General features: G+C 36.6%; 1 protein-coding gene across 11 annotated transcripts in view; it reads left to right on the top strand.

Moving 5' to 3' along the window:
* HACE1 (HECT domain and ankyrin repeat containing E3 ubiquitin protein ligase 1) overlaps window positions 1-22787 on the top strand; it is a 128847-nt gene that overhangs the window by 47834 nt on the left and 58226 nt on the right. For 6 of the 11 annotated variants that reach the window (XM_025383898.1, XM_025383896.1, XM_025383897.1 and 3 more), the window contains 5 exons: window positions 2058-2140; window positions 10182-10278; window positions 10452-10553; window positions 11504-11610; window positions 17926-18076. In XM_025383898.1, coding sequence (XP_025239683.1) covers window positions 2058-2140; window positions 10182-10278; window positions 10452-10553; window positions 11504-11610; window positions 17926-18076 — 540 coding nt within the window. The remainder of the gene's footprint in view (window positions 1-2057; window positions 2141-10181; window positions 10279-10451; window positions 10554-11503; window positions 11611-17925; window positions 18077-22787) is intronic. The other 5 variants (XM_025383904.1, XM_025383900.1, XM_025383905.1 and 2 more) reach the window with 1 other exon arrangement.

The following is a 22787-nucleotide window of genomic DNA, read 5'->3' as shown; positions in this document are numbered from 1 at the left end:
GACGACTGCTATAGACCCATTGTTCCGAATTGGGCTGCTTCTTTATTTTTAATTTTTATTTCTTTTTAGACATAGGGTCTTGCTTTACAGATAGTGTCTTGCATGCAGCACCATGCTTGGCTAATTTTAAAATTTTGTTGTGGAAATGGGATCTCTCTAAATTGCCCAGGCTGGTCTTGAACTCCTGGCCTCAAATGATCTTTCCACCTTGGTTTTCCAAAGTCTTAGAATTACAGGCATGAGCCACTGTGTCTGGCTGAACTGAGCTGTTTCACTGGGGACTGTCTAATGCCAGTATCTGTAAGATTCTTTTCTGATGCCAGTATTGAGAGGAAGCTTTTAATTCCTTCTACCTGAGGTTTTTAAGCCTGCCTGCTGGATTTCTGGGAGCCTAGTTGGAACGTGGAGGCTGGAGGTTTTCACTTAATTTGTTGTTTTCACGATGGCTCCTCATCTTTGCTCCACCTGTGTTTCTTGGCTCCCATTCCAGAGACTCTCTGTTCACTTTGTGCAGAGAGTAAACTTCCCATCTTCTGAGACAATTTAAAGAGGGATAGTAACTAACTGGATGGGATGGGAAGAAAGGTCCTAAGGGAGAGTCTGTTTCTTTTATTGTCTTTCAACTATTCCTCCTATTTTTAGCTCTACATAACCATTCCTATGTTCCAAGGTACCTGGTACTTCCAATTTCCTCTATTCCTTTTTTTTTTTTCTTAATGTGTGTGTTCTGGAGGAAGAATTTAGTTGCTTATTGTTGGAATCTCCATTTGTGGGCAGTTAGACTTCAGCTTTCTTTGATCTGCTAAGTGAGTTACTATTTCTCCATTTGCTTGCTGTATTTCCAAAACTTACTGACTCATCCAGTATGCTGTTGTTTTCTTTCTTGTTCTTCTTCCTTTAGGTGTTTAGTTTTATTGTTTTACGGACATTGTGCTTTGTTTAAAAGCAGCAAAAAAGATGAACAGATATGTTCAATCCAGAAGTAATAAATGTCTAATTTCAAACTATTTTATTAAGGGGCCCTGCTCTGTTGTCCGGGCTGGAGTGCAGTGGTGTAATATAGTTCATAGTAGCCTTGAGCTCCTGGGCTCAAACGATCCTCCCGCCTCAGCCTCCTGAGTAGCTAGGCCTACTACTATGATATGCTACCATGACTAGCTCATTTTTTAATGTTTTTGTAAAAATGGGGTCTCACTATATAGAATAAACTGGTCTCAAACTACTGGCCTCAAGCCACCTATTGCCTCATGTTTTATGTTTTTACATTTTCTTCCTTTTTGCAGGAAAAACTCAAATTAGAATTTTAGGAATAAAACCATATAAGTTTTTTTTTAAAAAGGTTTTCAACTGGGCCCTATCCTGTCCTTAATCAACAGATATGTATTTTTAAGATTTTATATTAGCGTACTCTTTTAGTATGAGTCAAATGATTGGAGGAGTAGAACTTAGGGGACTAAGTATGTATTAATGGCAATCAGTGAAATTGAACCTGTATATGCTACTGTTAATAGCAAAAGGGTTTCTTAGCTTTTAAAAATTTTGTATTTTAATAATTATTCTCTTGACTTTGGGAAAGTTTTACTCTGGTACTTATTTTTTTAGAGGTGAAGAATTCTGGTATTTAAAGCAATTTAAATTTAAATGTCTAAAGCAGTAGGGTCCAATTCACTAGCCACATGTGACTATTTAGATTCAAATGAGCTATAATTAAATACAATTAAAATTTTAGTTTCTTAGCTGTACTAGCCACATTTCAAGTACTTGGTAGCCATATGTGACTACTGACTACTTTTGATACAGTGCTGCTCTAAAGACTTCCAGATTAGCACAGTTTCTATTACATTGAGAATTCCACATGTATTGTGTTGTGCCTGAGAAACTTAGAGCTTACAAAAAGTTGAATTTGCTCAGCCGTAGGAATTGTCACATGTCCAGTCAGTTCCTATGTAAAGCTTCAAGCTGTGGAAAGAACTTTCCTTATATGGACTAAAATTGTGGTAATTGTCTTTTGTTTCATTCCTCTGGCTTTACTTTTAATTATTTTTTTTCCCCCTCAGACAGTGCAATGCTTGCTAGACAGTGGTGCTGATATTAACAGGCCAAATGTATCAGGAGCAACTCCATTGTACTTTGCTTGCAGGTATGATATTTTATATTTCCAGATGCTGTGTATACTCGTGTATATATATGTATATAAAGAAATATATTTCCAGATGTATGTATACTCTATTTCTAGACACACATATTTCTGTGTATTTTCTAAAGCTCTCGTTTTCCCACAAATATTGTGCTCTCTTTTAAGATTAAGTATAATCTCTCTTTTAAGATGAAGTGTTATGTTTCTATTACTTAACTGCATGAGGAAAAGTATTTTCTGTTATATTTAATTGCCATTGCTTTTATGTTATATGTGGGAGCTTTTGATTTGCTTGATTACTTCAATTTTAGACTAAGTACTTATTAACAAAAGACAAATTGGTAACCTGGTAATTCCCATAGTTTACTGTACTCTGTAACCAGGTCATTTCCAATGGGATAAGCTGTTGGAATATATCTTGATCCAAAGCCATGTCTTTATTTCTCTGTATCTATAACCAAAAAAATATCTTGAGTCAGTCTTGTTAGATGTTGTTATACATTAAGTTATTTTCGTATTTCTGTATTGGTTCATTTTCTTGACGTGTGCATTTCGTTCACTTATTCATTCATGTATTCATCAAATGTTTAGTTAGCACTCACTGTGTCATGCATTGTTGTAGGTGTGTAAAACAGTAATAAACTCTAGTCCCTAAGGAGCTAATAGTATAATTATACACATGCTGTCACACCCACACACATATATAAAAATATATACACACCTATCTATTATGTATTATGTAAATGTAGTTTGCAGTTAGCATCAGTTCACAGAACACTATAGTGATTCTTCTTTTTGATTTAAATTGTATGAATTGTAATATTTATTTCGGCCTTTATATCCCGATATAGAGCTCTCCAGAAAGCTCCTCTCTTCTTCTTTTTTTCTGTTTTATATCATTTTATTGGAAGTTGGTTTTAGGTTGAAAGACCTGCATTTTTTCTTGTTTAGCTTCTTTTTTGGGGTCTCTCATGTTCCTTTGATGAGACCGATTCAGATCATCTGTTTAACAACCCTGTATTAGAATTCAGGGGCTTTTGGGTTTCTAGATTTGCAGATCTTTCTGATTCCAGCCACTTTCTTAACATTATATTTATGATTTGGTTGCTTGGCTAGAAAACCAGTTCCTTCCATAGTGTCCTGAATTTATGAATAATACCATCATTTGATCCCCTGTAATCATATCCTATCTTGAAGGGTTATCTTTAGATCAGACCTTTTTTTGAAGCTCCAGATTTGAATGTCCATCTCCCTGATTAACATCATCACTTAGAAGTACCACAGAATCTCAGATATTAACATGTCAAAATATAGCTTCAGATTTTCCTCCTCAAACCTTTCCTCCAGTTTTTCCTCATCTTAATCAATAGAAACCTTATCCTCTCAGTTGTTTAAATTAGAAATAATTAGGTTATTTTTTATTTCTCTCTCTCTCTTTGTGAACTTGGAATTTATTAGTAAGTTCAGTAAATTCTACCTTCAGAATATGTTTGGAATCTCAACTTCTAACTCAACCAAAACCACCTTAATGTTGTTACCTTTTGCTTAGAGTACTTCAGTAATCTCTACACTGGTCTCCCTGATTCCTATGTTGTTTCCCTCCAGTCTCTTCTTTCCTCAGCAAAGTGATCTTTAAAAAAATGCTGGCTTCGTAAAATGAGTTAGGGAGGATTCCCTCTTTTTCTATTGATTGGAATAGTTTCAGAAGGAATGGTACTAGCCATTCAGAGGAATGGTACCAGCTCCTCTTTGTACCTCTGGTAGAATTCGGCTGTGAATCCATCTATTCTGACTTTTTTTGGTTGGTAGGCTATTAATTATTGCCTCAATTTCAGAGCCTGTTATTGGTGTATTCAGAGATTCAGCTTCTTCCTGGTTTAGTCTTGGGAAGGTATATGTGTCCAGGAATTTATTCATTTCTTCTAGATTTTCTAGTTTATTTGCGTAGGGGTGTTTATAGTATTCTCTGATGGTAGTTTGTATTTCTGTAGGATAGGTGGTGATACCCCCTTTATCATTTTTTGCTGTGTCTATTTGATTCTTCTCTCTCTTCTTTATTAGTCTTGCTAGCAGTCTAGCTATTTTGTTGCTCTGTTAAAAACAGCTCCTGGATTCATTGTTTTTCTGTGTCTCTGTCTCCTTCAGTTCTGCTCAGATCTTAGTTATTTCTTGCCCTCTGCTAACTTTTGAATTTGTTTGCTGTTGCTTCTCTAGATCTTTTAATTGTAATGTTAGGGTGTTGTTGATTTTTGATCTTTCTGCTTTCTCTTGTGGGCATTTAGTGCTATAAATTTCCCTCTGCATGTTGCTTTAAATGTGTCCCAGAGATTCTGGTACATTGTGTCTTTGTTCTCATTGGTTTCAAAGAACATCTTTATTTCTGCCTTAATTTCGTTATTTACCCAGTAGTCATTCAGGAACAGGCTGTTCAGTTTCCATATAGTTGTACGGTTTTGAGTGAGTTTCTTAATCCTGAGTTCTAATTTGATTGCACTGTGCTCTGAGAGACAGTGTGTGATTTCTGTTCTTTTACGTTTGCTGAGGAGTGCTTTACTTCCAATTATGTGATCAATTTTAGAATAAGTGCAATGTGGTGCTGAGAATAATGTATATTCTGTTGATTTGGAATGGAAAGTTCTGTAGATGTCTATTAGGTGTGCTTGGTGCAGAGCTGAGTTAAAGTCCTGGATATCCTTGTTAGCCTTCTGTTGTGTTGATCTGTCTATTATTTACAGTGAGGTGTTTAAGTCTCCCATTATTATTGTGTGGGAGTCTAAGTCTCTTTGTATGTCTCTAAGGACTTGGTTTATGAATCTGGGTGCTCCTGTATTGGGTGCTTATATGTTTAGGATAGTTAGCTCTTCTTGTTGAATTGATCCCTTTACCATTATGTAATGGCCTTGTCTCTTTTGATCTTTGTTGGTTTAAAGTCTGTTTTATCCAGGATTGCAACCCCTGCTTTTTTTTTTTTTTGCTTTCCATTTGCTTGGTAGATCTTCTTCCATCCCTCTTTTTTGAGCCTATGTGTGTCTCTGCATGTGAGATGGGTCTCCTGAATACAGCACACTGATGTGTCTTGACCCTTTATCCAGTTTGCCAGTATGTCTTTTAATTGGGGCATTTAGCCCATTTACATTTAAGGTTAATATTGTTTTGTGTGAATTTGATCCTGTCATTATGTTAGCTGATTATTTTGCTTATTAATTGATGCAGTTTTTTCATAGCATTGATGGTCTTTACAGTTTGGCATGTTTTTGCCATGGCTGGTACTGGTTGTTCCTTTCCATGTTTAGTGCTTCCTTCAGGAGGAGCTCTTGTAAGGCACGTCTGGTGGTGACAAAATCTCTCAGCATTTGCATGTCTGTAAAGGATTTTATTTCTCCACTTATGAAGCTTAATTTGGCTTGATATGAAATTCTGAGTTGAAAATTATTTTCTTTAAGAATGTTGAATATTAGCTCCCACTCTCTTCTGACTTGTAGGGTTTCTGCTGAGAGATCCTCTGTTAGTCTGATGGACTTGCCTTTGTGGGTAACCCGACCTTTCTCTCTGGCTGCCCTTAATATTTTTTCCTTCATTTCAGCCTTGGTGAATCTGACAATTATGTGTCTTGGAGTTGCTCTTCTCGAGGAGTATCTTTGTGGTGTTCTCTGTGTTTCCTGAATTTGAATGTTGGCCTGTCTTGCTAGATTGGGGAAGTTCTCCTGGATAATATCCTGAAGAGTGTTTTCCAATTTGGCTTCATTCTCCCCACCACTTTCAGGTACAACAATCAGACATAGATTTGGTCTTTTCACATAGTCCCATATTTCTTGGAGGTTTTGTTCATTTCTTTTTACTCTTTTTTTCTCTAATCTTGTCTTCTCGCTTTATTTCATTAATTTGGTCTTCATTCACTGATATCCTTTCTTACACTTGATCAAATTGGCTATTGAAGCTTGTGCATGCGTTACAGAGTTCTCCAGCCATGGTTTTCAGCTCCATCAGGTCATTTAAGGTCTTCTCTACACTGTTTATTCTAGTTAGCCATTAATGTAACCTTTTTTCAAGGTTTTTAGTTTCCTTGTGATGGGTTAGAACATCTTTCTTTAGCTTGGAGAAGTAGTTATTACCAACCTTCTGAAGCCTACTTCCGTCAACTCGTCAAAGTCATTCTCCATCCATCTTTGTTCCGTTGCTGGCGAGGAGCTGCGATCCATTGGAGGAGAAGAGGCACTCTGGTTTTTAGAATTTTCAGCTTTTCTGCTCTGGTTTCTCCCCATCTTTGTGGTTTTGTCTACCTTTGGTCTTTGATGTTGGTGACCTACAGATGAAGTTTTGGTGTGGATGTCCTTTTTGTTGTTGTTGATACTATTCCTTTCTGTTTGTTAGTTTTCCTTCTGACAGTCAGACCCCTCAGCTGCAGGTCTGTCGGAGTTTGCTGGAGGTCCATTCCAGACCCTGTTTGCCTGGGTATCACCAGCGGAGGTTGCAGAATAGCAAATATCGGTGCCTGTTCCTTCCTCTGGAAGCTTCGTCGCAGAGGGGCACCCGCCTGTATGAGGTGTCTGTTGGCCCCTACTAGGAGGTGTCTCCCAGTTAGGCTACACAGGGGTCAGGGACCCACTTGAGGAGGCAGTCTGTCCATTCTCAGAACTCAGACACCATGCTGGGAGAACCACTGCTCTCTTCCGAGCTGTCAGACAGCGACATTTAAGTCTGCAGAAGTTGTCTGCTGCCTTTTATTCAGCTATGCCCTGCCCACAGAGGTGGAGTCTATAGAGGCAGTAGGCCTTGCTGAGCTGCAGTGGGCTCCACCTAGTTCGAGCTTCCTGGTAGCTTTGTTTACCTACTCAAGCCTCAGTAATGGTGGATGCCCCTACCCCTGCCAGGCTGCATGCAGCCTGGCAGGTCAATCTCAGACTGCTGCGTTAGCAGTGAGCAAGGCTCTGTGGGCATGGGACCCGCCGAGCCAGGCATGGGACGGAATCTCCTAGTGTGTTGTTTGCTAAGACCTTGGGAAAAGTGCAGCATTTTGGCAGGAGTGTCCCGTTTTTCCAGGTAGTCTGTCACGGCTTCCCTTGGCTAGGAAAGGGAAATCCCCCGACCCCTTGGGCTTCCCAGGTGAGGTGATGCCCCGCTCTGCTTCGGCTCACCCTCCGTGGGCTGCACCTGCTGTCCAACCAGTCCCATTGAGATCAACCAGGTACCTCATTTGGAAATGCAGAAATCACCTATCTTCTGTGTCGATCACTCTGGGAGCTGCAGACCGGAGCTGTTCATATTCGGCCATCTTGGAACGGGAGTCTTGAGACTAAACTGTTTACTTTTACAGGTCACAAAACGTAAAGGACAATCTCTGTTTATCTTGCTAGAGCAGCATGATATCGATGAAGGATTTTGGAGTCAGACTGATACAGATTCAAATTCTGGTCTGCCATGTAACTGTTCATCTTGAGCAACTCCATTATATTCTTGAGCCATGGTTTTCTCATCTGAAAATTGGGTGAATACTGTTAAAATAAAAATCTTAGAAAAAATAAGTTTTAAGTTTATTTAAATGAAAAACAATTCATGAATCAGGCAGCACTCAGAATCAGAAGCGGGTGAGAGAGCTCTTCCCAGCAGTTTCTAAGTAATGAGCTTTTATAGGCTGAATATGGAAGCAAAGTAGAGAAATCACGTGACTGGCTACCCTTATGTATGTATTTGCCTAATTTGGTCATGGTGTGAAGAATTGGCTGTCTAATTTCTTGAAACCGCTCTTTGTTGCAAAATACATACTCCCAAGTTAAGCTGAAGTTTGTTACAGAGGAACTCAGAAGTATAGTGACAGTCTCAGGCTAATGGCCTCCTGTTTGCTTAATTTAAGGAGGCTTGTAACAGTGTCAGCACTAAGTCAGACTTTGGACAGAGGACTGAGCATAATGCTTGTTACCTAGTGTATCCTAAATAAATTGTGTTTCAGGTCTCTTGTTATTTTCTATAGTGCTGTGTTGTCTTTAATACTTATTTGTCAAATGAACGGTGTCTGAAGTTAAAGCCTATAATACAAGTCATTGAATGTATCGAGTACATGTTATAAGACAACTGCCATGCTTGGTGCTATGGAACAGGTCTACTGTCAAGAAGTTTACAATTTAATTGGAAAAAATTGGACACATGGATGTTAAAGAACTGTAAAAGAGATATCATTAAAATTGAACTCAGCAGTTTTATAAGATGGATTCCTCAGAACCTTGGCTACTAGCAAAAGTATCACTATATCCCTAAATAAATTAAGCTCAAGTTAGTTGCTTTTCACTTGGCCTCTATTTTTAGGTATGTGAAAGAAAGGAACAGTGTAAATTAAACATTAATCACCGTTAGCTATTGTTTATAACATCTTGACCAACACTTTGAGCTGAATGACAAGTGATGCTTGATGAAGACTTCTTGCTTGATGCTGGTAAAGCTGATTATTGTTCCTTTCAAAGGGATTGCTGATTTACTTTTTTGATTTTTCTAGAATAAATTAGATATTATTCTTAAGTTCTGGCTTATTGGTATTAAGGAAGATAATCAGTGTAATAATAAAGTATCAAGAGAGTGATAGACCTATAATAACTGTTGCAGGGTTTTCTGGCACTAGATTCATAGTAGGATACTATTAAGTTTTTTTTAAAAACACTTTAATTCCAATTGGCTATAAATTATTCTTCATACAGTGCCATTTTGTGAAAGAGAATTTTAAGTTTCTGAGAAATCTGTTTAGTGTTTTTCTTTGTGAAATCACATGCCTCTTTAGGTAATGTTATTGTGGAAAGACTATTGGTCTAGAAGCCCAGGTGCCTGAGTTCTAGTTTCACCTGTGCTTTGATTACTTGTTTTTCTCATATACAGAGTACTTTTTGGATTCATGCTCTTCCAAACTGTACAACTTATTTGGACCTACCTTTCTCTTTTCCTTTTCCCTTCCCTTCCCCTCCCCTCCCCTCCCCTCCCCTCCCTCCCTTCCCTTTTCTTTTTTTTTCTTTCTTTTCTTGACAGGGTTTCGCTCTTGTTACCCAGGCTGGAGTACAGTGGGGCATTCTTGGCTCACTGCAATCTCCGCCTCCTGGGTTCAAGTGATTCTCCTGCCTTAGCCTCCCAAGTAGCTGGGATTACAGGCACCTGCCACCACGCCCAGCTAATTTTGAATTTTTAATAGAGACGGGGTTTCACCGTGTTGGCCAGGCTGGTCTGGAACTCCTGACCTCAGGTGATCCACCTACCCTGACCTCCCAAAGTGCTGGGATTACAGGCGTGAGTCACCATGCCTGGCCCTGGGCATTTCTTAAGAATCAGCCGTTAACATTAATTTCCCTGGAGTGATAGTTACCAATTCTATTTCTACAAGAGAGAGCAATCAGGGAATGAGGCATGTGGATAGGAGAGTTCATTCTAGGACAGATTGAGTACCCATCTGCAGAAGCCAAACTGAGTGGGTTGGTAAAATGAAGGTCAAAAGCTAGATAGTATTTTTGTCTAATAACCCCACTTCATGTTCCCTTTTTCCCCAGATTCTCTTCCATTGGTTTTACTTTTCTCCTTCCTTTGTTTTAATTTTTTTTTTTTTTTTGACAACGTATTACAAGTGTGCCATAAAATGTACTCTTGTTTTCACTCTTGAGGTTCTTTTGGATTAAGAAGCTTAGAGACTTGGATGTGTGTAGTAGGAAGAAGGTGAGGCTAAAGTTGCAAATGGTCAAGTTAAGGTGGAGAGAGAGATTAGGAAGTGAATGTAAGAAAAAAATAAAGCAGAAGGCTCAGTAGTAGTTACTTATCCCCAAAATATTATGCCTATTTTAGGAAATGTGACACAAATTCAATTCTAAAATTTAATAGGCCACTTTCTGGTCTACATAGTGAAAGCATGGCTTAACTTTGAGAGAAGTTTTTCTGATTGTGAGCATGTGTTTCACATCCTCTTGTCTTAATTTTTAAAATTGTTAGTCTTTATTGACTCATAATAAATGACTATCCATAATTCGTAGAGAAAGACTTAAAAAGATTGTCTTTTTAACTTGTTTCTCTTTCTACACAGTCATGGTCAGAGAGATACAGCACAGATTCTACTACTACGAGGGGCCAAATATCTGCCAGATAAAAATGGAGTAACTCCTCTGGATTTATGTGTGCAGGTATGTTTTTAATTTATATTCTGAGCCCCTTATCTTTATAATAGAAACTGGAGTGGTAACAATTATAATTTTTTTCAATGAAAGGGTAGGTGCAAAGATTTTTATTGTGTGAAGAATATAAACTTTAAAAGGGACTGTTTTTAAACCTGGATAATTTTAAGTCTTGTTTTTAGGGTGGATATGGAGAGACTTGTGAAGTGTTAATTCAGTATCACCCGAGGCTTTTTCAGACTATTATTCAAATGACACAGAATGAAGACCTCCGAGAAAACATGGTAATGTATTTGTGCTAGTAGCTTGTAAATGAAGACACTTTATTTCTGCTTAGCATATATGACATTTTGCAAATGTGCTTAGCTTAGTAATTTTGCTTATTGTCACAAATATCTTAATAATTAGCTTATCTGCATTATAGGATAAGTATGAGTTAGATAATAATTAATACAGTTTTTGCTAATATTTGGCCATATAAATCTTCTGCCCTATGGGTCTTTGGTCTCTCCTTAAGATAACTAGAATAGGCTGGGTGTGGTATCACGCCTGTAATTCCAGCATTTTGGGAGGCTGAGGTGGGTGGATTGCTTGAGCCCATGAGTTTGAGACTAGCTTGTGCAACAAAGACACAGTCTCTTAAAAAAAAAATTACAAAAATTAGCTAAATGTAGTGGCATGCGTCTGTAGTCCGAGCTGCTTGGGAGGCTGAGCTGGGAGGAGGGATTGAGCCTAGGAGGTTGAGCCTGCAGTGAGCCGAGATCATGTCCCTGCCCACTACGGTCTAGCCTGGGTGATACAGTGATGCTGTGTCTTTAAAAAAAAAAAAAAAAATGTTCCCATGGCAAGAGGAAAAGACTGTGGAGGAATATCATTATGATTGGTAATCACTAGTTTACTCAGCTATGTGTTTGTGATAGTTTAAGTCTCAGAAAAATTGCTCTAAATTTCTCTTTTATTTTAGAAGTTTAGAATTAAATTTCCAAAACTATACTTGGTGTTTTTAAAATTCTATCTATATTTACTATTGTTTTGTAACTGGGTGATTTTCAACAAAGATTTTATTGTGTATCATTATATCTCTATATTAGCTTTTAAATGTATGCAAGGCAGAATAACTAAAGGACTTGATTTAGACTAATTGGCTTTAAGATAATTAATAAGTACTTAATTGTTTAATAAGATTTAATGGATTACCATGTAATCACATTTTTTTTATTTATAAAAAATTTAGTTACGGCAAGTTCTGGAGCATTTGTCTCAGCAAAGTGAAAGTCAGTACCTAAAGATTCTAACAAGCCTTGCTGAAGTTGCTACAACAAATGGTCATAAACTGCTTAGGTAAGTGTTTCGCAATAAGAGGAAATCAATAGGTAGCAGTGTCTGTTGGCTTCACCTCCTAAGTAGTTTATTCTGTGGGATGCCTTTTGTCAGTGATAACGATGTTATAAAAATTTGCTGACTTCTGGTTTGTTTTGTTTGAAAGGACCAGGGTAATCAACTATTGCTAAAGAGATTTTAGTCTCTCTGAAGAGAGTGAATTTGGGCATATGTGTCTAGAATTTTGTGAAATGATTACTTACCTAGACATGTAAGTAAATGTACATGAAGAAGAATCGAGAAAGTTCAGGAATCTTGACCACTAATGAATAAAATAAAAGTAGGTACAAGCTACTGTTTAACCTTTCAGTGTACTCTCATGACCCCCTCATAAAGTTTTTTTCTCTGAACTGTCCCCCTCAGTTAAGTTCTTTATTGTTTCTAAAAGATCCTGTGGTTTTAATGGCTCATCACTAAGTTCATGGAGTTAATGCCTTATATTACTTGAATTCATATATGAAGTGTTTTTCTGTAGCTACACTTCTTTCTATGTGGCTGGCTACCCCAATTAGGAATAAGCAGCCACTGAGAAATGATTATTCCCTTATTATTTCTTAGCCTGCAGATTTGACCCCTTTCTAATTTGGATGCTTTCCCCTTCATATTATTCATTTTACTGATTACTTCCACTCCTAGTAGATTGACAGGTCATGATCTTCTCCCATCTCTGTAGTTGCAACTGAAATTTTTTCCACCCAACACCATGCTACTTCTTTAAATCAGCTGTATTATTAAATTTATTATTCTAGCCATTTGTTTCAGTCTTCTTTGGGACTTTTCATGTATTTCAGATCAGAATCACGTTCTGTACTGTTTACTTAAAAGGCCCTTTGCTAGGTTCCTTATACTTCGTGATTCCAAGATCACCTTCTTATATTCTTTTAACCATTTAGTCTTTTTTCAGCAGTTCTACTCAATATACCATTTATTCATTTTAAAAATTATTCTATTTCTACCATTGAGACTACTCATAGACTCTGTCTATAACAGTCATTGAATTCTAGCTTTCCGTAATGCTTTTACTTAGTTATTCCCAGTAATCCGTGTATTTCATGGAACCCTTGTAAGATTCAGATATACTAACTAAAAGCATGGGCTTGGAGTCAGCCAGACTCAGACTTACATCCAGACATCATCATTTACTGTGTTACCTTAGCAACTAACTTTTCCCTTCAACATCCACCCATCCATCGAATATATATATACACATATATATGTGTATGTATATATGTATATATACACACACACATACATATATAATTATTATTTTTTTATACAGAGTCTCACTCTGTTGCCCAGGCTGAAGTACAGTGGCACAATCTTGGCTCACTGCAACCTCCGCCTCCCAGATTCAAGCAATTCTCCTGCCCCAGCCTCCCAAGTAGCTGGGATTACAGGCACGCACCACCACGCCCGGCTAATTTTTTGTATTTTTAATAGAGATGGGGTTTCACCATGTTGCCCAGGCTGGTCTTGAACTCCTGAGCTCAGGCAGTCTGCTCGCCTCAGCCTCCCAAAGTGCTGGGATTACTGGTGTGAGCCAATGCACCCAGCCAAATACGTATTTTTGAGGGCCTACCATCCATTAGGCCATCTGTGAGGTGATCATGAATAAAACAGACAAGATCTCTATGTTGAAATTACAGTCTAGTCAGGATTTTACTGGATTTTATTCCATTTTGTTGGAAACTGGTAATAAATATCTTAATGAGTTGTGAGAGTGAAATAAGATAATTCTGTAAAATGCAAAGTAAGGGGTCCGGTATATAGTAGAGGTGATGATAGTTATTATTTTAAGTACCCCTATAATACCATTTAACCTGTTTTCCTACATTAGAAAACTTGTTTTTTCTACTTAAATATTTGTCAGATTGTATATACTTCCACAGTAATTAGAAAGCATTTATGTTTTTATGTGTCTATGTTTTTAAGTTTACCTTCATCACTTATTAAGCAGGTACGAAGCTAAGGAACATTCAAATATATTATTTCACTTAAACCTTACAATAACTTTGTAATTTAGATGTTATCTCCACTTTACGTGTAAACAAATTGAGGTTAAATGATTTGCCAAGCTAATAAATAAACCTGGATATATATCCTCAGTAGTAAGTAGCAGATTCTAGGTTCTAATCTAGCTTCTAAAAATGACAGGGGTGGTTAGTGGGACAGGAGAAACAGGGTAGGAAAAAGGAATCCATGGCCAAAACAATAGTAGTTTTTAAAAAATTACTCTGCTACACTGTGCTGTCTCACCACTTACAGTGCTGCCTTCCAAATGCTTTATAGAATCTTATTTTTATGGCCATTTTTGGCCTGTAAATATCTCATTGTTGGGATTGGTAGTGAGTATTGGTTATTAGTTAGAATTTATTGTACTGTTAAATGGTAATTCTTAAGATGATTTCAAATACAAATTGCTTCCCCCTGCTGATTTATGTTTAATGGTATTTTTGTAGAGTATCTCATTTGTGTTCATTTATTTGTGAATCATTTTATGTTTCTTAACCCATTATGTGAAGTAATGTTGACCCTTGTTTTAATAGAAGTTTTCCTTAAGAAAATAACTGATTCAAATATATGTTAATTATTGACAACTCAGGTGTTATCCAGCACACTTTTGGAAAAATTGGTAGCCTGTTATCTAACTGATTTCAGGAATATTTGCTAAAGATAATAAACATTTACTGAGGCGTTTGCACATAATGTTATGTTTATATTGAAATGAAATTTTATCTTTCTGTGTATTTATGATTGAAAGTAAAGGTAGTTAACGATGTGGAAATGAACAGAGAAATCATAACTATACGCTAAGTAAGACCCTGAATAAGAATATACTCATATAAACCAAAGGCAAGAATTTTACAATGATAAGGGTTTGAGTTAGGAAATTAATTTCTTTCTTTTTTTTTTTTTTTTGAGATGAAGTCTCGCTCTGTCATCCAGGCTGGAGTGCAGTGGCATGATCTCGGCTCACTGCGAGCCCCGCCTTCCGGGTTCATGTCATCCTCCTGCCTCAGCCTCCCAAGTAGCTGGGACTACATGCGCCCGCCACCACACCTGGCTAATTTTTTGTATTTTTAGTAGAGACGGAGTTTCACCGTGTTAGCCAGGATGGTCTCGATCTCGTGATCTTGTGATCCGTCCGCCTTGGCCTCCCAAAGTGCTGGGATTACAGGCATGAGCCACTGCCTCTGGCCGGAAATTAATTTTTAAACTTTAAAATTGAGGCATGGCAGCTTTGAAACAAATGACCATTTTATGATCAACTGGAGAAGGGTATATGAAGTTTAGGGATACTTCACTGGTGGGAAAGTGAGAAAATGATATTTTTTACACCAGTGATTCATCTTAGAAGAAGTTTCAGTTGAGTAAAGTAATACAAAATTGTTAGACTGTATTTATAATTAATAATAACCAGATTCCATGGTTTAAGAAAATATATTTTACCTTAAAGTAAGATAACTCTTGATGTATTCCCTAAGATATTTAAAACAAATATTTGTGTATGTGGTACTTTTGCAGAAGAAAATTAAATTTGGCCGGGTGCGGTGGCTCACGCCTGTAGTCCCAGCTCTTTGGGAGGCTGAGGTGGGCGGATCACGAGGTCAGGAGGTCGAGACCATCTTGGGTAACATGGTGAAACCCTGTCTCTACTAAAAATACAAAAAATTAGCCGGGCGTGGTGGTGGGCGCCTGTAGTGCCAGCTACTCGGGAGGCTGAGACAGGAGAATGGTGTGAACCCAGGAGGCGGAGCTTGTAGTGAGCCGAGACTGAGCCACTGCACTCCAGCCTGGGTGGCAGAGTGAGACTCCCTCTCAAAAAAAAAAAAAAGAGAAAATCGAATTCACACCTCTCTTACAGAATTTGAGAGTCTGGAACACTTTTGCTAGAGCTGGAATACAGTAAAAGAAGGAGATGGTTACAACCAAACTACATTTCTATTTTATTAGTGTCAACAGACTTATGATATGCAATTAGAATCACTATTTCATAAAGACAAATATGTAAAAGTCAGTGCAAGCTAAATTAATCACTCTATACACATTTGATTCAAAATTATTGAAGCAAAAAAGGCTGTGCTAATGTGCTATAGCTATAGTGACAGCAATAGCTATTGATGTTTTACGAACACTGGTAACTGAAAGTTAATTTTTATTGACTTTTAAAACAATTTAATGAGTCTTACAATGAGAAAAAAACATGGCTAATGAAGTGAAAATGTCAAGAAATTTTGGTTCATGTAACCATGGTTGAAAATGCCCTCCAATTTGGTACTTATCAAACAAATACTTGAAAGTGGACATTTGTCATTACCATCTTACTAATACTATTTAAAAAAAAATATTGAAGAATACCTACAGATATCATAAATGAAGATTTCAATGAACTGGGTAAAATATATATATAAGGGAAGAGAGAGTAAGTTTTTGATAATTAAATTATACAAATGTGGCTTACTGCCATGGTTACTACTTGAGACCATCACTATGACAGTTACTACTGTTACTACTTGAGACCGTCATTATGAGACTGAACAAAGTAGGATGAACACAGAAATCAAAACTTGAGACAAAATAAACTGTATATATATATTACATATATATAATATATAATATATATAACATATATATAAAATATATATATATTTTTTAATTTTTTTATTTTTTGAGAGGTGTCTCATTCTGTTGCCCAGGCTGGAGGGTAGTAGTGCGATCTTGGCTCACTGCAAGCTCTGCCTCCTGGGTTCTCGCTATTCTCCTGCCTCAGCTTCCCGAGTAGCTGGGGCTACAGGCACCCACCACCAAGCCCAGCTAATTTTCTGTATTTTTAGTAGAGATGGGGTTTCACCATGCTAGCCAGGATGGTCTCAATCTCCTGACCTCATGATCTGCCCACCTTGGCCTCCCAAAGTGCTGGGATTACAGGTGTGAGCCACCGCGCCCAGCCAAAAGAAATTATTTTAAAGGAAGGGGCCAGGGAAAGAAGAAGAGAGCTCCCTGCTTCTAGTGAGCAAAGGCAGCAACAACCTTGAGCTTCTACAGCCCTTGGTACTTACTGGGTAGAAGGAGCAGGGAGGAGGAGCTAATAATTGGTCAGCTGCTTGATTCACAAGTTCATATTATTGCTTAACAGGCTTCAGATGTACCTAATCACAAGAAGGTCGTGACTGCCCTCAGCATTCCTTCTGGGTGGCAGACGCAGTTTGTCAGTTTGCCAACATCCGGCATTTATGAGAAGAGTTTGCTGCTTACTCATATAGCCTCCAGTGGTATACTGAGTTGATCACAATCCTCACTCTTTCGGCCTCCAACATACAAAGATAAATCCTGCCGTTCTGCCCAGAAGTTCATGCAACTCTTTGCTTTGCTCCAACATTTGTGATACAAGATAACTGATGTTAGAGATTTCAAAATAAAACCACCATCAACCAAAAAAAATATTTTGTTTAAAGATATATTATTAGATTCAGTACAAATTTAGCCTACCTCCTACAGTTTTTCTGTGGAAAGGTAATGATTGGTATTCATAATGTTGAGCAATCACAATACTGTGGGATTCTGAAGGGCTTTCTGATTAGTAAAAGTGAGTTTATGTTAATTTAATATGATTTAGTGTTAACTGAATTTTAGTCTTTTTTCATGGTAGGCGAATATTTCCTATATTTATGTAGAGTCATAAGGCAGCCTATTATATAGAGAACAAACCTAATGCAAATAGCAACTTTAAAATTATTCAATTTATGAATGTTCTATATGTGAATAATTGGTTACTATTCTGGGGTGGGAAGGGGATATGGGATTACGGATATAGTGGCGGAGAGTTCAGTTTAGCTTCTTCGTTAAAACAGTTGTGGGTTGGCCTAAGAATATGATGATTTATACCTTTGCTTCTCTGTGAAAATACAGTCAGACTTCTAAAGTATAAATTTAATTTACAAATATACTTTTGAAAGTAAAAAGTTTAGGGGTTGCCTTGAAGTTGTTGCCACAAGAAACCAACTATTCTAAAGGAGTGATTTTCTTCATATTTTATGCTTTGATTATTGCTTATATTCTGGGTGCTTAAGAAATAGTAATTAATTTATATGCAATTTAAATAATGTAACTTCCTGTTAAACCATTCTGCCTCCTATCATGATAGGAAAGGAATTTTACTCCAGTTATTATAATATGAAACAGATGGTCAGTGGGATGAAAGTGTTTTAAAATAAGTATTTTAAGATGTAATTTGTCTTACTCCATCTAATCTCATATTTTAATTTTTATTTTCAGCCTATCTAGCAATTATGATGCTCAAATGAAGAGCCTTTTAAGGATCGTGAGAATGTTTTGTCATGTCTTTCGAATTGGTCCATCCTCCCCCAGTAATGGAATTGATATGGGCTACAATGGGAATAAAACTCCAAGAAGCCAGGTGTTCAAGGTGAGAAAAGTATATGGCATTGTTAGGAAGATAGACGTGGAAGAGATGAATTTGACAAAGCATGCATTCATTAATCAGAAACCTCATGAACAGGTTGTAAGTTTGGTTTATACCCATATCACTTCTAAAATTAGGCACACCTTTCTCCTCTCAACTTAGTCTACTCAACAGCAAGTTGGTGAGCTTTCTGTATTTTTCTTACAAATAAAATGTTTTATTCCATTGGTGTTTTATTCTAAGGGTAGAAATAGTGTTTAAAATTAATTTTATTAAATTATAGGTTTTTAATGTAATATGCAGCCAGCATGCTTTTGAAAGAAATTTATTTCTTATTAGTGAGGAAATAAAATGCACAGTTTTTATTTAGATTTTAATATGATATGTGTGTTAGGTGTATCTGTATGTGTTTTTATAGTAAGGTTCTTTCATTTACTGGATTTGCTAACAGTTAATTCCTGAGATAACTGCAAGGAAGAGTTGTTGAGATAATTTTCTTAAAACATTTTGTATTGCTTCAGCTGCCTTTCTAAGCACATACGGGTGAAGTCCTTGGAAGATTCGTGTAAAACCCAAGGGAGTGTTGTTACTCATGTTAAATTATAATTTTATGAAGTAAACAAAATAAATATGACTATAATTGCTCTTGTTAATTGTTTTTGGGTGACATTTTAAAATAACAGATTTTAGAAAAATATGTAATTTAATAACTTCATGTTTTTGATTTATTCATGTATTTATTTTTTGAAATGGAGCCTCACTCTGTTGCCTAGGCTGCAGTGCAGTAGCACAATCATGGTTGACTACAGCCTCAACCTGCCTGGGCTCAGGTGATGATCCCACCTCAACCTGCCCAGTAACTGGGACTAGAAGTGCATGCCACCATACCTGGCTAATTTTTGTATTTTTTAGTAGAGATGGGGTTTTGCCGTGTTGCCCAGGCTGGTCTCGAACTCCTGGGCTCAAGCTCTCTGTCTGCCTCTGCCTCCCAAAGTGTTGGGATTACAGGCATGGGCCACTGCACCCAGCCAACTTATGTTTCGTTAAACAATCATTTGAGTATAAAATATAGGTTATTTATCAAAAAAGTGATATAAATGTTTTTATGTGCCACTTCCTTGAAAACTAGTTAGGATTGACAGCTTTGCTCTTTGTAAAATTCAAATCTAAATTAGTGTTCTATACTAAATGATTCTTTTCTTACATGGAAAATTTTTGCAGAAAGGTAAAAATAAAGTTTGCAAGAACTTTGACACTAGTAGATTAATACTTAGAATAGATATGGTAATCATTTAGAAAGGTTATGTATAAATGTCCATCTGTTTTACTCTCTTTACAAAAAGTCAGTCTAGGAAGGGAAGTTTTCAGCTATGTATGTATGTTTGTACATTGAGTGTGTATTTTTGGTTTTTTTTTTTTTTTCCTTATTGTGCCACCTCCTGGAAGAATGAAGTTATGCATTCTTGTAATTCATGTGGCTTTTCATGTACCACTTCCTTGAACTCTAGTTAGGAGTGACGACTTACTGTCTTTGTAAGATTTTGATCTACATTATTGACCTAGTCTTCTTGTCAGGGCTGTTTTGAGCAAGCTTTACTGCTTCAAACATTCATATCACACAAAGTTGTTTTTAATGTGTTCTGACTTGGCTCACTTTGTTAGTGACGGAATCTACCCTTGATTTGACTTTGACTCATACTTTCTACTCACCTGTAATGATGAATATAAAATCAAATCAGGTATGGCTGTGGTCAGTATTATTCAAATTGAGTTAGATTTATTTAATTTTGTCTGATTTCTTTGGTTAAAGTTTCAATCTGCTACCTATTAGCTAGTATCAGAAAGTATGTGTTAAGTAGCCTCTCTATAGGTGATTTAAAAGATTTAAATATTGATTTAAATGTTAGTTTTCTACCTAATCAGTCAATACTGACATAATAGAGTAGCAAAGGATATCTCTGTTTTTCCTTTTCAACTTATGTTTAAAAAATAGAACCCAGACTTTATGTTTTGTCATATATCTGTGATGTATATAATATATAAATACTTTCTTATTTCAAGAATTTTGTTAGTGTCTTTGTTTCATTTTTTTAAGGTATACTTTCTACAGCATTGACAACTACTGTTTCTTCTCATCACTTATTTTCTCTTAAATTTTCAACTTTCATTTTGGTAAAACACTTAATTGCAAAACTCAGCTAGTTTTTAAACACATTAATGAGTATTAACTGTTAAAGAATTTATTTGTCTCTTTTCATCCAGTTTTATGAATGAAACATGGAATCTTTGGGGATTGACAAAATGATCTGCCTTCCATTTACAAGGATAAAAATAGAAACTGTACATTGTCATCCATGTGAATCAGGTCTCCTGTTCATTGTGGGGGGATTTCAAGTTGTAAAAATCTTTGCTAGTTACTGAGTTGCTGTGATGTTAGACTGGAAATACCATTTTAATTCTTACCACATTTTGTCTGAGGTAGCAATTGATCCCTAATTTCCATTTTATTAACAAGGTACTCTAATGCTACTTTATTGTTCAAATTAACTAATGGGTTTTCCATTAAGAATGAGTGGGTTTATAGGCCATGTGTTTTTAGTCGGTGAAATTGTTTAACATCCTGTTATTAGTTTTCTGATTTATTTTAGAAGTTCTTTAAGTTAGTCTTAACACATAGCCATTCTTTCAGCATTAAGAGATGTTTATCTAGTGCCTTGGTAACTTTGGAGCATTTGAAGGATAAGGTCATTTTTATTTTTGAAGCACAGTAAACATGGGGAAGACAATTTAGGCTTCCTGAGTCTTGCTGTGTTCTTTTTTTTGTGAATAGTAAGCTGTGACTTACAATTTGGAAAATTTGGTAACCAAGAAAGATTGTGAAACTTTTAACTTTAAGATCTTATCTTGTGGGTTGTGGCATTTGACATTATCAGGTTAAGAATAGTCAGACTAACAGGATATCAAGGTACTATGAATGAACATTAAATTAATAATACTTTTCTGCCAAATTTATTCCTCATTTCGGCACTTCTTGAAATTTTAAAAAATCGTTCAGTAAGCTCGAGATTGTATATTTTGAAATATGACTTAACATGCTTATAAATCATGTATGATTGTTGTATCATTGTTACTATATATAGAATATAATTCTTCGGTAAGGATCACTCAATAATAATGAATGTGAAGCGGTATTTTCACAGTACCAAGAAACCTGCTAATATTTTCAGTAGTAATTGACTCATTGTTCAGTAACAATTGGTATGTATGGTGTATCTTATTTAATGTATTTGATTATTTATGAATATAGAAAGTATCATAGATACAGTATGCAGTGGTTTATTTTTAATTTTAAAATTTATTTGAATCCTTTTTATTGGTGGCTGCTACCATAGTTAGAAATTAAAGTTATTTTCATAGCATTCTTTTTGTGATTGAAGAATGAATTTTCTGAATAGATCTTCAAAGAGAAACTTCCTAGGTAAACTCACCTCAGGGTTGGGATTTAGTTTTAGTATATGTATGATTGAAGAAATAAAAGGTAAGAAAAGAGAGAAAAGTAAAGAAAAGTCCAGTGTGGCTTACTACTTATTTTTTTTCTCATTCTTTTTTTTTTTTTTTTTTTTTTTGAGACGGAGTCTCGCTCTGTCGCCCAGGCTGGAGTGCAGTGGCGCGATCTCGGCTCACTGCAAGCTCCACCTCCCGGGTTCACGCCATTCTCCCGCCTCAGCCTCCGAGTAGCTGGGACTACAGGCGCCCGCCACCACGCCCGGCTAGTTTTTTGTATTTTTAGTAGAGACGGGGTTTCACTGTGTTAGCCAGGATGGTCTCGATCTCCTGACCTCGTGATCCACCCGCCTCGGCCTCCCAAAGTGCTGGGATTACAGGCTTGAGCCACCGCGCCCGGCCTTTTTTCTCATTCTTCTAATTATTTGCTGTGTTCCTTTATTTAAAACTCTGGCTTTTCAATATCTTTATTGTCATTTTTACACATATCCATTTTTTTCTTTGGTGTTATTTCTGTACCACTGAAAATTTGCCTTTCATTTTTTACACATTGTCAGTATTGGAAAATAGGGTTGCTGTTGGTTTAGACTCAGTGCTCATCTGCATGATCAGCCTGTGTTATTTCTTGCCTTAGGCCTTACCTCCTTTCAGTGTATTGACTTTCTAGGTTTTATCTTTTCTCATTTAGAGGCCAATTACTCTTTTTTCTTTCTGTTTCTAGCAGTTTTATATCACCACCTGTTCTTTCCATTTCAGAAATTCATTTTCTGATATAAAGCTAAATAGCTGTGCTGACATAAGTTCTTTTCATCTTCTACAGCAGGTTCAATGTTTTGCTCATAAAGAGAAACTATAGTTTCAACTTGGGTCATGATTAGAATTTTCAGTGAAGGTATCTGTCAGTATTTATGGCAGTTGGGTGCTTCTTGCCCTTCTTTAAGCAGTTCGGGGACCCCAAATCTGTCAACAGTTGTGAGTATGGAAGAGCCCTCATTATGAGTGAGAGGGGTGCTTACTTTAACTTCAAAGGAGGGTATAATTTCTCTTAAAAAAGGAAACATTGTACTTACCCACCTACCTAGTGCATAGTACAGGTTGAGTGAGTGAACTAGGTTTTTGTTGATTGTAGTAGTGGTGGTTTTGTTTGTTTTATTGTGTTTTTCTGCTTTTTGGTTGAACGTGTAAATGAAGGCCTGAGGTGATTGAATTA

The sequence above is a fragment of the Theropithecus gelada genome, chromosome 4 (assembly GCF_003255815.1).
Source record: "Theropithecus gelada isolate Dixy chromosome 4, Tgel_1.0, whole genome shotgun sequence".
Taxonomy (NCBI): Eukaryota; Metazoa; Chordata; class Mammalia; order Primates; family Cercopithecidae; genus Theropithecus; species Theropithecus gelada.
The sequence above is the reverse complement of the archived record's forward strand: the minus strand, read 5'-3'. Positions and strand labels throughout refer to the sequence as shown.